The following is a 13,253-nucleotide window of genomic DNA, read 5'->3' on the forward strand; positions in this document are numbered from 1 at the left end:
CATCCGGGCCAAATATTGCCTTGGGCAAAGATAACAAAACTATATTACAAAACATATGGGGGAATTATGGTTATGAAAAACTGCTTTATGATACTAAGGTGACCTTTAAGGTCTAATAAATTGCTTCATTATTCTTTTTCTTCAGAATACCTGCTTTTAAGTGAATTGGATGATAGAACACCCAATGCAATACTACCGAATCGCGATCAACTGCCAGCACTGAGCTTGCCATCTGAGAGTGATCCTAAATTAGTAGTGGCTCCCTCTGGAGCTCCAACACAAATTATGTGTGAAGCTCAACAAAATATGGATCCTAGTCTGCCTGTAATCTGGTTTAGAAACGGCGAGTTGGTTTCTCAATCACCCTCGCTAGTATTTAATCCTAGAGGTTTGCTATTCACTTCCGTTCAAGCACCTGACTCTGGACTGTACACATGCGTTGTAGGTGAAGGAGAAGCAACTTCGTCGACGAGACTGGTGGTCACTAGTCCTGGTAAACCATTACCTAGATTTCTTTTTAAAAACTATATCTGTCTGTCAGCTAACAAAGACATTAATTGGAGTTACATGTATATATAATTACCTATCAAGAATGATTTACATAAAGAACAAATATCAAAGGGTGGTTTGAAATCTTTGTAAACCTAGCTTTTTAAGTTTTTACACATGTGCAAAGTAAACATAGAGGTATCCTTTGAATTAAAAGAAGTGAGTAATATTTTTTTTTACACTGTTAACATTTTCATTGATGTATCTTCAGGTATGTTTCTAGCATCATTCACTGATATAGTAGTTCCTTATCAGTTTGTTTGGATATATTATAGATTCTGTTGATCCACTGCAACCAAGTCCAATTGACCCGATAAATAGGCAAGTGCCTCCTGTCCCTATCGATAGATCATTGCCTATTGACCCTCTCGATAGGTCAGTGCCCCCTGGCCTAATTGATGGGCCAGTACCTACTAGCCTGATCGAGAGGCAGTTGCCTCCAGAACCGACCGATGGCTTAAATCAAATATCACCATATCCAAAAGGTAAGCTTGCGTGGGATTCAAATATCACAGGAAATACTTTATTGCTATTAGATACACAGTTTTTTTTTGTAATGAGACAGAGACACTTATTTGCTATTAAATGATAAAGAGTGCTTAGATATAATTTATTTTTATATTTCTTGATTTAAATTTATAATTAAATATGACTTTGTAGGTTATCTAAATTACTGCAGTAAATTTCTTTTCATTTAAAAATTTGGCGTCTTACGTGCCTCATCAATTTATATATTTTCCGCCTCTGAACTTGAATTTAGACATAAAATGGGTGATGGGAATTCAAATTTATTAGATAAAATGAATGAATCGGTTCTTTCCACAAAGATTAAAATAATGAGTAAAAAATGAAAAAAAATATTCGACTAGCTAATTCACTAACATGTAAACATCTTCATATGCAGAAAATTCAAATTAAGTTTATCCCATTAACATCGGAAAAGATCGTGACGTAGTTTGACATGGTAATGCATTAGAGACAATGACTTACAATGCAGAAACCATAATTGTAACTTTTTATATTATTGGGCAAATTTTCCCTTGCAGTTTACTTTAAATGATATCGGCCTGAAGGCATGTCTGATACAATTATTGAAATATTCGTCCTCACGAAAACAAAAAGGCACTAATGAAAAATTGAATGAAGTTGAATGTGTCTACATGAATCATGCTGCTTTGGTCCCGTTTTGCCTTTTTACAGAGGCTTGATATAGGAAATATGAACAGATAAATAATATATAATACTTTAGTGACCGTCCAGACCATTGTGCTTCGTTCTTTTGACATCTAAAAATATAATTTAGATAAAATCTGAAAAATAATGAAGGAGTCGGTTTAAATATTTCCAGGCAGTGAACCATCCCTAACAGATTCACAAGGCCCATACACTCTGCCAAATCTAGAGATTCCAAGGCAGATAGATAATCAGCTGATTGGACCAGAAGTGCCTTCAGATCCAGGTTTTACATATATATATATATAGAGAGAGAGAGAGAGAGTACCCGCATCGTTATTCTTTACAATTTTATCGTGTCCTATCGTGCGTGTATCCTGTCGTATCGTGCGTGTATCCTATCGTATCGTGTTTTCCGTTTATCAGGTTTTGCGTTTTCTATCGTGTTTTCCGTTTATCAGGTTTTGCGTTTATCGTGAAGATCGTTTATCAGGTTTTATCGTGTATCGTGTTTTGCGTTTATCGTGTGCATTCGGAAACCCTCGATTTTTATCTTTACCTTGAGAAGAAAAACCCGAGATACATGTATCTCGAGTTCATTTTTCGTTTTGTTAATTTATTTAGGATTAATTTAACTGTTTAACAGAAAGAGAAATTAATACTCTAACTCTGGTATATATGTTTAATAAAATTAGATAAGTAAATTAATTAATTAAAATTAATAAATTCATAAATTAAATAAATAAATAAAGTTTAAGTACCTTGACCAAGCAGAGAGGGTAAATCGAAAGTCAAATTCTATTTTGGACATGAAATAATCGATCTACTAGACAATCGTTATTTTTTTTTTAATTTGTCGAATTGTAAGAAATATTTTTGTCAAAGAAATATTTTAATTCCTTTACACAGATAGAGTCACAAAAGCAAGACCTTTATTAACTTTGTTTTGATAATTATAGAAGCATAAAACAGTAGGTACTTCATGTATGTGTGCAAAAATTAATTATAAATAAAAAAAAAATGTCAGCAGCTTTATTAGGTCTATTACGGAAACATAAATTTTGTCAATGCGCCCAAGTTTTGTTATTCCTTTTTATTTATTTGTTTCTCTGATATGTCTACAAGTTAAATTACAATTTATTTTATATGAACATGCTCCATTCTATTTATCATATGATAATTATATATTATAATATAGATGTTTGCCATTCATATTTAACTACTGCAGTTAGTAGATGTAAAAAAAATAAATAAATAAATAAATAAACAAAACCATACTAATTTTTATTACTATTTCGGCATGGAAATGAAGTGAGTATATGCCGTAACTAAATGACAGGTGGAAGCACTCCCGTGACAAGAGAACTGACACCTATATGTACCGGTCCTGCCTAATCAGTAGAATCCCCCCTCCTCCCCCCCCCCCCCTACATGACCGGCCCGTATGTATTCACCGTCGACATACCTGAACTCCTCTCTCACCAAGTGTCAAGTATTTACCTTGAATCCTACTAGGTTTCAATGAAATGCATCTACTTATTTTCTGGATATTGTTCATTATTTGTATGAACAACAATTAACATTTCAAGATTCTTATACTAAGAAAATTGGTAAATATACAAAATTCCGTTACGATTAATAATTGAATAAATGAATCAAATAAAATATAGGCGAGGTTTGTCCCCCAAACTCCGTTGATTTAGTTCGTTTGTATTCTATTATATAATTTTTATAGGTTTACGGTCTTAAACATGATTGGTGTGATCAAATTTAAAAAAAACTGCGCTTGTGGTACTTCCGCATCTCTGGGTTTTCTGTGTAATACAAAAAGAAACTGTTACAATTGTTTGAAAATTCTATTCATCGAAGAATATGGTAAATAATTCTTGGTAGAAAAACACAATCTTTGCCTCGCATGATTTTTTTTTTTGTTATTAAAGAAAGGCGCCTCAAAGATACATGTAAAAAAAAAAAAAAAAGAAAGAAATAGTCCGGATTTGCCGTGATGCACAAGACGAGTAAATACCTTGAACTTAATCTTATTAGTTTATCGATTGCATTAAATACTTGACTATATTCAAGAAGTCAATATATATTTTTATTCATTTATTTATTTATTGCTGTTTGAATTGGATCTTTTTTAAGTGGTTATGGACCCCCTCCCCCTTTCCCCGCTGACTGTGCCTCAAGTGGGATTAAGACTTTCATAATTTACAAAGTTTTGTCTAATTTTGCCGAAGTTGTCCTATATACGTTTTGTAACAATTAATACAAAGTCTAATATCAATAATTTACAGTTATTCAGTCAGAAAAATCCAATTGTCGTATTGTGAAATTTAATTTATAATTTATTTGTGTGTGCGTTCTAATATGCTGTAAACAAGAGTATGTAATCATTCAATGTTATTTATTTGATATAAAGTTTAAGTACCCAATAAATATATTCACACACATTGTAAGCTTACAATGTAGCATACACGTGTCTATAGTAGATACAAATTCTTGGTTGATATTACACCCTGTTATCCTTTCTTCATGCATGTAATGTTTCTGTTTAATATTTGGACATATTTTCTCTTCACTGTTTTGTCAGTTGTGAGAATAAAGTTCATATCATGTTATTGTAAATGTTTATAACACAGGCAGGCTTAGAAAATAATTTCATTTCTTTGGGGGGGGGGGGGGAGGGAGGGAGGGTTATAAAAAGAAATGTTTTGAAAAGCAAACAAAAGAGGTTAAAGACATTATTGTTGTTGATGGGCATTATTATATAGCATTATATTTCTATTGTATACTACATATGTTGGTACAGTGTAACATTTTTAGGTACATGTATACATCTGCATGCTCCCTTCTTAATCTTACAGGCCTAAAGCATTAGAAATACCATAGAATAAATACAAAAGAATGGAAATGCGATATTTTTTTTTTCGAATACTACACGTAGATGATGACAGATCTAGTGACGTTTATTAATTTTATTGAATTCAATTTCTTTCGGTCGGTCTCCTTCCTCATATATACGTATACAATGCATGTACTTGGAATATGTAAATAATTTTTATGTGCACGGGATATGTGTAAGAGATATATTAATATATAGGAGAGATAATTTAATCACAGTCCAATGCACAGTCTGTGTCAATGCAACTAGCAATTTCAGCAAGTCATTTGTTTAAAACGTAATAAATATAAATTAAATTTATATAAAATATAAATTAAAGCAAATTCGTAGAAACATTGAGGAGAAAGCTTTAACCTTAAAATAATTATAATGATAATTTTTCATCCCCCCCCCCTCTAAATTATGACTAATAATTTTTTTTTCGTAAGATTTGAATTATTAAATACAGATTATTAAAGGCAATTTTGGATACATCACAGACTTCTAGCACAAGATATTGAATCCAAGTATATCGTTTTTTACACGGAGTTCTTCCGTAAAAATAATCGGTGTTTATTATGAATTTCATAAGGTTTTATTTGTTAAAATAATGAATATGTTTATAGCGTTTCGTGAATTTATTGCACATGGGTGTAAAACTTTGCTTGTCTACCGAATTTTGAGCCACCAACAAATTAAAATCTATGTAATTCAACCACTCAAAATTCAAATTTAACGAACCGATGGAATCTCGACATTTGTATAATTACACAAACAATCGCCTAATTTACATCATAGAGTGGAATTAATCTTAAATAATTACAGTTTGAAATTGATGACAATCAATTTTATTGACGAAAAAAAAGTATCTTTTACAAAGCATCATTACTTCAAATTTTTTATCATGGTAAATTTAATATATTTCATCATTTAGATTTGCGGCTTTGTAAGTTATTAGAATTATCATACTACGATATATCAAAAAGGAAACTTTTCGTCTTGTCAAAAAACCCTTCGCATTTTGGAACAATCTTATCAAGTTTTACGTTTATCCTATGTGAAGATCGTTTCTCAGGACTATCGTGTTTTGCGTTTATCACATTTTGCGTTTATCGTGTTTTGCGTTTATCGTGTTTTGCGTTTATCCTATCGTGCGTGTATCCTGTCCTATCGTGCGTGTATCCTATCGTATCGTGCGTTTATCCTATCGTATCGTGTATCCTGTAAAGAATAACGATGCGGGTACTCTATATATATATATATATATATATATATATATATATATATATATATATATATATATATATATATCATTATTATTACTTTTTGTAATGAGGTATATAAATACAAATTGTCAAAGCAGAACAAAATTTATATACATAAATATATATATATTCATTCCAGATGCAACGACACTTCTAAGTCAAGTTAACCCAGATACTGGAAATCTAGAACCGATACAACGACCACCAGATCAACCGGACATCAATTTCCTCCCCCCTATAGCTCCAGTACCACCATTAGATAGCACTATCAGGCGCGCAGATAGGCTACCTACAAATGTTCGCCCAGGTAAGTTCATCCTTTTATTGTTATTAAATGTTCTAGTGACACAAAATGAGTTTCTCAAATAAATTTCATATAAATGTATGTTAAGAAACTTACCACATATCCTCATTTCCAGGTCCAATTGGATTGAGTCCAGAAGACACGGCACCGAGGGAAATGTCACCCCAGAGGCCTTTTGATGGTGGGCGTTCGGAAATCTCCTCCCTTGGTGGTAGATACCTTCCTTCCTTTGCTATACGTATATCAAAACGCCCTAACTCTTTTTATTACTAACAATTCAAATATTGCTTTATGTAATATATTATTCAGAAATTTCAAACAAATGTTGGATTTTTGTATATAAAAATTTTGCTTTGTACTCTGCCAAATGTATTTCTAAACTGATGAAAAAACCTTAGCTTGTTAAGACATAATTTGATTCATGTTAAAGATAGTTTTTAACGCTCTGTCTGTTAAATACATGCATATATTTTCAGTAATTCATGTTTTTGACATGCCAAGACTTTCTCTTAGAAAGTGCTCTTAAGAGTATTTTTTAAAAACTTGTTACAAAGTTCATTTTAATAATAGAGATTTATACCATATGTTTGGTTCACATTTTTACGCAGTGTGTTTGCATAGCATATTCAATATAGTTTTCTCTTTTATTTTAAGACAGCGGTTTTGGAACAGTTTTGGAACTAGATAGCGATATGTTTTTGAGATCTTGCATGGTTCTTTCATTTCAGACTTGTAATATTTGATAGGGTCTATTAGCAAATCTACTTCAGATTTCCAATACTTGATTAGGTTTATTAGCAAATTCATTTCAGATTTCTAATATTTGATAGGGTTTAATAGCATTTCCTTTTTAGATTTCCAATATTTGATAGGGTTTATTTTCCTATTTACCAATGCAGGTTCTGTGTCACCAGATACTATTTTTCACAACATATTTGTTTCTTTTAATTTTAAATTTCACACAAAATGAAATTCAATGAACTTTTTCAACAATATTTTTTTTTAAAAAATAGGGAATTCATGGGGGAAAATAACTACCTTTATTCGATATATGATGGCATAAAATGATGTTTTAATTTCTGTTAAAAAATTATCTCCTAGAAGCACAAAAACCTATAAAAACAAGATGTGTTTGTGAAACACTGATGCCCCCGTATGGCAACTTTCTCAAATGCAAATCAAATATGTTGGTGCCAAAAGTAAGGCCTTGTCCCAAGTAATATACATGTGAAATACAAAAGCCCTAGCAGCTACCATTGAAAAGATATAGAAATGGTTAAAGTTTTTCAAAAGTAAGTCAAACATCAAGGTCAAGGTCAAATGGTCAAAATTAATGGTGCCCAAGGAAAGTTCTTCTCACAAGAAATACTCATGTGAATTAAATATGAAAGCCCCTGTACCAACAATACAAAAGATATGGCCAAGGTTAAAGTTTCTTTCAAAAGTAGGTCAAGTTCCAAGGTCAAAGGGTCAAAGTTGTTAGTATCCAAAGTAAGGTATTGTCACAAGGAATACACATGTGAAGAATGAAAGCCCTAGCACCAACTCTTCAAAATTTATGGCCAAGGATAAGGTTTTCCAAAAGTAGGTCAAACTCCAAGGTCAAGGTCAATGGGCATCAATTGTTGGTATCTAAAGGAAGGTCTTGTCACAAGGAATACACATGTGAAGAATGAAAGCCCTAGCACCAACCGTTCAAAAGTTATTGCCAAGATTAAAGTTTTCCAAAAGTAGTTCAAACTCCAAGGTCAAGGTCAAAGGGTCAATCTTGTTAGTATCAAAAGGAAGGTCTTGTCACAAGAATTACATATGTGAAGTATTAAAGCACTAGCACCAACTCTTCAAAATTTATGACCAAGGATAAGGTTTTCCAAAAGTAGGTCAACTCCTAGGTCAAGGTCAAAAGGTCATATTTGTTGGTATCCGAGGGAAGGTCTTGTCACAAGGATTACACATGTGAAGTATGAAAGCCCTATCACCAACTGTTCAGAAGTTATGGCCAATATTAAAATTAGGTAAAATTTTGTAGAACTAGGTCAAACTCCAAGGTCAAGGTCAAATACGATGGTACCCAAAGAAAGGTCTTGTCACAAGGAATACACATGTGAAATATGAAAGCCATAGCTCCAACCAATGAAAAGTTATGAGCAATGTTAAAGTTTTTTGCGGACAAACAGATAAACAGACAAACAAACAGACAGACAGACGGACGGACGGACAAGGCAAAAACTATATACCCCCGAATCTTTGATACGGGGGCATAAAATCACTTATACTGATTATACTGTATTGTTGGATATTCATTGTCTGTATTTTTCCCTATATAGGTATAATCGAACAGTTCTTTTATCCTCGGATCTCACAAAACTTTAGGCTTCCTTGCAATGTTAGAGGACTTACACCTCGTACACCCGTTGTTTGGTACAAAGATAATCGCAGATTCCAACCTGAGTCTGGTCGAGTCCGCATAGTTGGCAATGCGATTGTGTTCCAGCCAGCTCTAGCTGAGGATAGTGATAGTTATGTATGTGTCAGACCAGACACAATGCAATCAGTACGGGCTCAGCTTTATGTCAATGGTGATGGTAGGTAATCGAAAAATTATTGGAATAGAAAAAGAACTGAAGTCGATTTTGAAACTCCATCTGAAAATTATGACATAATAGTCATTTATTAGAATTATGAACATTATTTATATTAATTTAGAACCACCACCGGGAATACGTGACGAACGAGTTTCCCCGAGAAGTGATGGAAGTACGTGAATTTCTTTTTCAAGAATCAGTAATGCCAAATTACTATATTATTTTCAGACAGGAATTAAAAGAGATGACGAAATATATGGCAGTAAAATGACTATTTTGTTGTATCTGTATCATCTAGGTCTTGTGCAGCATTTTTACTACCCGTCCTCTGCAGAATTATTTGAGCTTCGTTGTGACTTAAGATCTGGTGATAACAGAATTCCAATTCGATGGTTCAAGAATGGACGAAGATTCCAAATACCGGATGATAGACCTGTATCTTTACTCAATAACAATCGTGTTATACGTTTTAGTTCAATTTCCCCGAGGGACAATGGTCAGTACACATGTATTGCTGGGAATAATTTGGCAACCATCTCCTCCGAAATCATTGTTACAAGTCCAGGTGAGCAATGTTGTGGTTTAGATTCTAAATAAGACTGATAGCATGGCTCTACTGTTCTTAAGCACTTCATGTATCTAGAATAATCAAAGCTGAACCTGTAAAGTCTTGTTGTCGACTGCGTGGCTCAGTGGTTAAAGTGTTTGCTCTTAAGACGCGGAGTAAGGAGTTGATATTATCAAATGAAAGTGTCATTTAGTAAGAAAAAATAGCAATATTTGGTAGGGTAATCATATTTGGTAATGAAATAGATGATATTTAATGTTTTGTTGTTGGATATGGATTTTATTTCACGAGTGGGACAGCATTTTTTTTATATTTGAACTAGTGCGAAGCACGACTGAAAATATAAAAAAAATCCTATGAAATAAATTCCATATCCAACTACAAAACATTGAATTTTCTGTTTATCACATTATCTTTGTTTTTCCCTTTCCCTTTTGCCTCTTATCTTTTCTTTACACAGTATCATAGGCTGTAATGTCATAACTGAGCCGTTGAGACCTCATATAGCTTAGCAGACGTGAGATTAGAAACATTGTAACAGGGATTTTTGGCAACATATTTTGAAGAAATTGGCAGTTTTAGTCTCTTTCAAGACCGTCTAGTTACTATATCTTATGACAGGCCAAAATTATTTTTGCTTACTTTGATATCCTTTCAAACTGTAAGAGAGTATCACTTTTGTATCCTTTCAAACTGTAAGAGAATATCACTTTGGTATCCTTTCACAATGTGAGAGAATATCACTTTATTCAATAAATATTCATAGTATTTTACTGTTGAAAATGTAATAAAATGCAAAGGTTAATATTTAATTTGATTTGTTTTCCAACTGTTTGTCTCTTATATGACTGTAGGAAGGTAATATTTTCCATCTCTACCCTAACAAAAATATTCTATAGTAAACTATAGTTAACTATAGTTTACTATAGTTAACTATAGTAAATCAAAGTTCCAAAGTTTTCACTATAGTAAATCAAAGTTCCAAAGTTTTTACTATAGTAAATCAAAGTTCCAAAGTTTTCACTATAGTTAATCAAAGTTCCAAAGTTTTCGCCATAGTAAATCAAAGTTCCAAAGTTTTCACTATAGTAAATCAAAGTTCCAAAGTTTTTACCATAGTAAATCAAAGTTCCAAAGTTTTCACCATAGTAAATCAAAGTTCAAAAGTTTTCCCTATACTTAATCAAAGTTTCAAAGTTTTTTTCATAAGTTTAACAACTTATGTATTTTTATTATTATTTATTATTATTATTTAGCCGTTATAGGGGAGGGGTTTGATATGGGTTTGGTTGGGGCTGGGGTTTTTTTTTTTGTACATCTTAATTCAAATATACAATGTAGTTAATTCAAATGTAATATTTACATTTATGAATTTAAAAAAAAATCATGTTGACTGAAACTGATGAAGCAGATATTTTGATTCTATATGACACATTTTTTTTTATAATATAGTTTTTTCTCTATAAATAAGATTTACGTTACATCTGCATAACATTAAAATTAAATACATTGAAATAAACATTGCTTATTTATCGGCGCAAGCGACAACCTTTACATTAAAATTCATATCTTGTACATTATTCTTTTAGGGGAGGGGTCGGGTTTTTAAAATGTTCTCTAAAGATTTTATGAATCTTAAGCTTGAAATATCATAAAATATAAAGAATGGGAATCAAAAACATAATTCCACAGGATTTATCGTACTTAATCAAAGTTTCAAAGTTTTCATTATAGTAAATCAAACTTTTTACTATAGTAAATCAAAGTTCCAAAGTTTTTACTATAGTAAATCAAAGTTCCAAAGTTTTTACCATAGTAAATCAAAGTTCCAAAGTTTTCACTATAGTAAATCAAAGTTCCAAAGTTTTCACCATAGTAAATCAAAGTTCCAAAGTTTTTACTATAGTAAATCAAAGTTCCAAAGTTTTCACCATAGTAAATCAAAGTTCCAAAGTTTTTACTATGGTAAATCAAAGTTCCAAAGTTTTTACTTTGGTACTATAGTTAACTATAGTAAACTTAGTTAACTATAGTTTACTATAGTATTTTTTTGTTAGGGTATTTATCTGTTGCGCGTTGTCTGTGAAATCAAACAGTTTTTAACTAAACTAAAACCAATGGGCAGACTACAACCAACTTGCATATTAAACATTCTGTGGTTATGATATTCATTTTATTTCTTGCAAAACCGTATGAAGATTTAATTGCAAGTCATTTCTTACAGAACAATCTTTAACATCTTCCGAAGTTCTATGGTCGATACATATAATGACCTTGTCAGCAAATACAATCTATCATTAAGTCGAATGCTGTCTACGTTTTTACTAGTTTTTACTGGCCCATCACTATGAAAATCTATTTAGTTATGATTTTTTTTTTCATGAATTTTTCGAATTACAGTCTGAAATTGTGTAATTTTTCATAATTATTTTCTTATAAAATATATGCAATGTTACTCATTACATATATTGATTTCTTATATGAATATATCGAATTACAGTCTGACGTTGTGTCATTTTTCATCATCATTTTTTGTATAAAATATATGCAATGTAATTCATTACTTTAGCAAAGAAATTGTTATTTAATCAATTAATTATCTAAAATTAAAGTACTAACGGTAATTGTAATGGGAAAAATCATAAATTAATACATTACATTTCAAAGTAATAACCACGGGTCTGAACATGATCGTAACATGAGCTGTCTATGGAGGACAGCTGACAGCACTTTCTCAAGGCAATCATGTGTCTTTTTTATGTTCAGTTATGTTCGGCTAATTTGCTGCTAAGACAATAATAACGATTAACAATATCTCTTTACAAAGAAATTGGTAATTATTATATATACATGTAACTAGAATATTAATTTAATTTTCAGGAATGACATTTAATCCCAGAGACAGAAAAATATCCTTAAGCAGCAGTGACAAGGATGCATTGCTTCAGTTTACAGGCACCCAGGGTAGGAATTCGAAAGCGGTTATAAAAACTTTTACAGTTCTATGAAATTGAAAAGTCAGTTTTTCATGTGTTGAGAAAACGATTACAAATAATTCTAGTGCCTAATTCAGCATTGTGTAAGGGAGTCGTAGAACTTTTATCCACTTGATTTAAATTTTTTAAAGCTAAGAGGTAGAGAAATATTTGAACTGATCTGAATTGGACATTAAAAAAATGAAAAGTCCGATGCTTTGTTGAGAAAATGTATTAGAATAAATTAGCAGAGTCAAGAAATGTTCATTGTGTAACTCAACTTGAATTTTTTTCTTTTCTGACAGGATTTTCTAACAAATATTTCCCTATTGTACGTAGACCGTTCATATTAAACTGCACTGCAGCAATAGACACTCCTTCTCTACCCGTGTCTTGGCTGAAAAACGGGGTTCCGTTCACCCCTGATAGAAGAAGGACATTTACCCAATCCAATTCTATTGTATTTACATCAATCATGCCGGATGACAGTGGTCATTATACATGTATTGTCGGTGACAACGAAGACAGTGAGAATCTCATCGTCGACGTCATTTTCCATGGTATGTACAGGAAATAAAATCCACATGAAATAAAGATTTCTAATTTTATCTAATATTATATAAGATATATGGAAATAGATGCAGTTAGTTCAGTGACTAATGCTTATGTCGTTATTTTAGCTTTATTCATATTTTGATGCAGTCTTTTGGGGATTGATTCATAGACACCGCCAAAATATATTTAGATAAAACGCACTAAAGATAGCATAAATAGCACAACATTTTTATTATGTTCAATAGTTCCTGACTTATTTAAATTTTGAAAAAGCGCACATAAGTACAGAATGATATCAAAAGACGTATTATTATTGCTTTGTAGATATCTGAAGTCTATAGACAACTCGTGTTTTAATAAGATATTATGAAAAGTAATCTAAACATCAAACAAAT

At 31.8% G+C, this 13,253-nt stretch overlaps 1 protein-coding gene across 1 annotated transcript in view; it reads left to right on the forward strand.

Annotated features, from left to right (window-relative positions):
- LOC133188156 (uncharacterized) overlaps window positions 1-13,253 on the forward strand; it is a 116,616-nt gene that overhangs the window by 75,477 nt on the left and 27,886 nt on the right. The window contains exons 57-66 of the mRNA XM_061323538.1: window positions 146-493; window positions 825-1,034; window positions 1,898-2,008; window positions 6,011-6,178; window positions 6,291-6,386; window positions 8,503-8,760; window positions 8,882-8,932; window positions 9,059-9,325; window positions 12,209-12,292; window positions 12,609-12,863. Coding sequence (XP_061179522.1) covers window positions 146-493; window positions 825-1,034; window positions 1,898-2,008; window positions 6,011-6,178; window positions 6,291-6,386; window positions 8,503-8,760; window positions 8,882-8,932; window positions 9,059-9,325; window positions 12,209-12,292; window positions 12,609-12,863 — 1,848 coding nt within the window. The remainder of the gene's footprint in view (window positions 1-145; window positions 494-824; window positions 1,035-1,897; window positions 2,009-6,010; window positions 6,179-6,290; window positions 6,387-8,502; window positions 8,761-8,881; window positions 8,933-9,058; window positions 9,326-12,208; window positions 12,293-12,608; window positions 12,864-13,253) is intronic.

This window comes from Saccostrea echinata, unplaced genomic scaffold, assembly GCF_033153115.1.
Source record: "Saccostrea echinata isolate AGI-Se365-2 ecotype Australia unplaced genomic scaffold, CSIRO_AGI_Sech_v1 ptg000016l, whole genome shotgun sequence".
NCBI classification, from domain to species: Eukaryota; Metazoa; Mollusca; class Bivalvia; order Ostreida; family Ostreidae; genus Saccostrea; species Saccostrea echinata.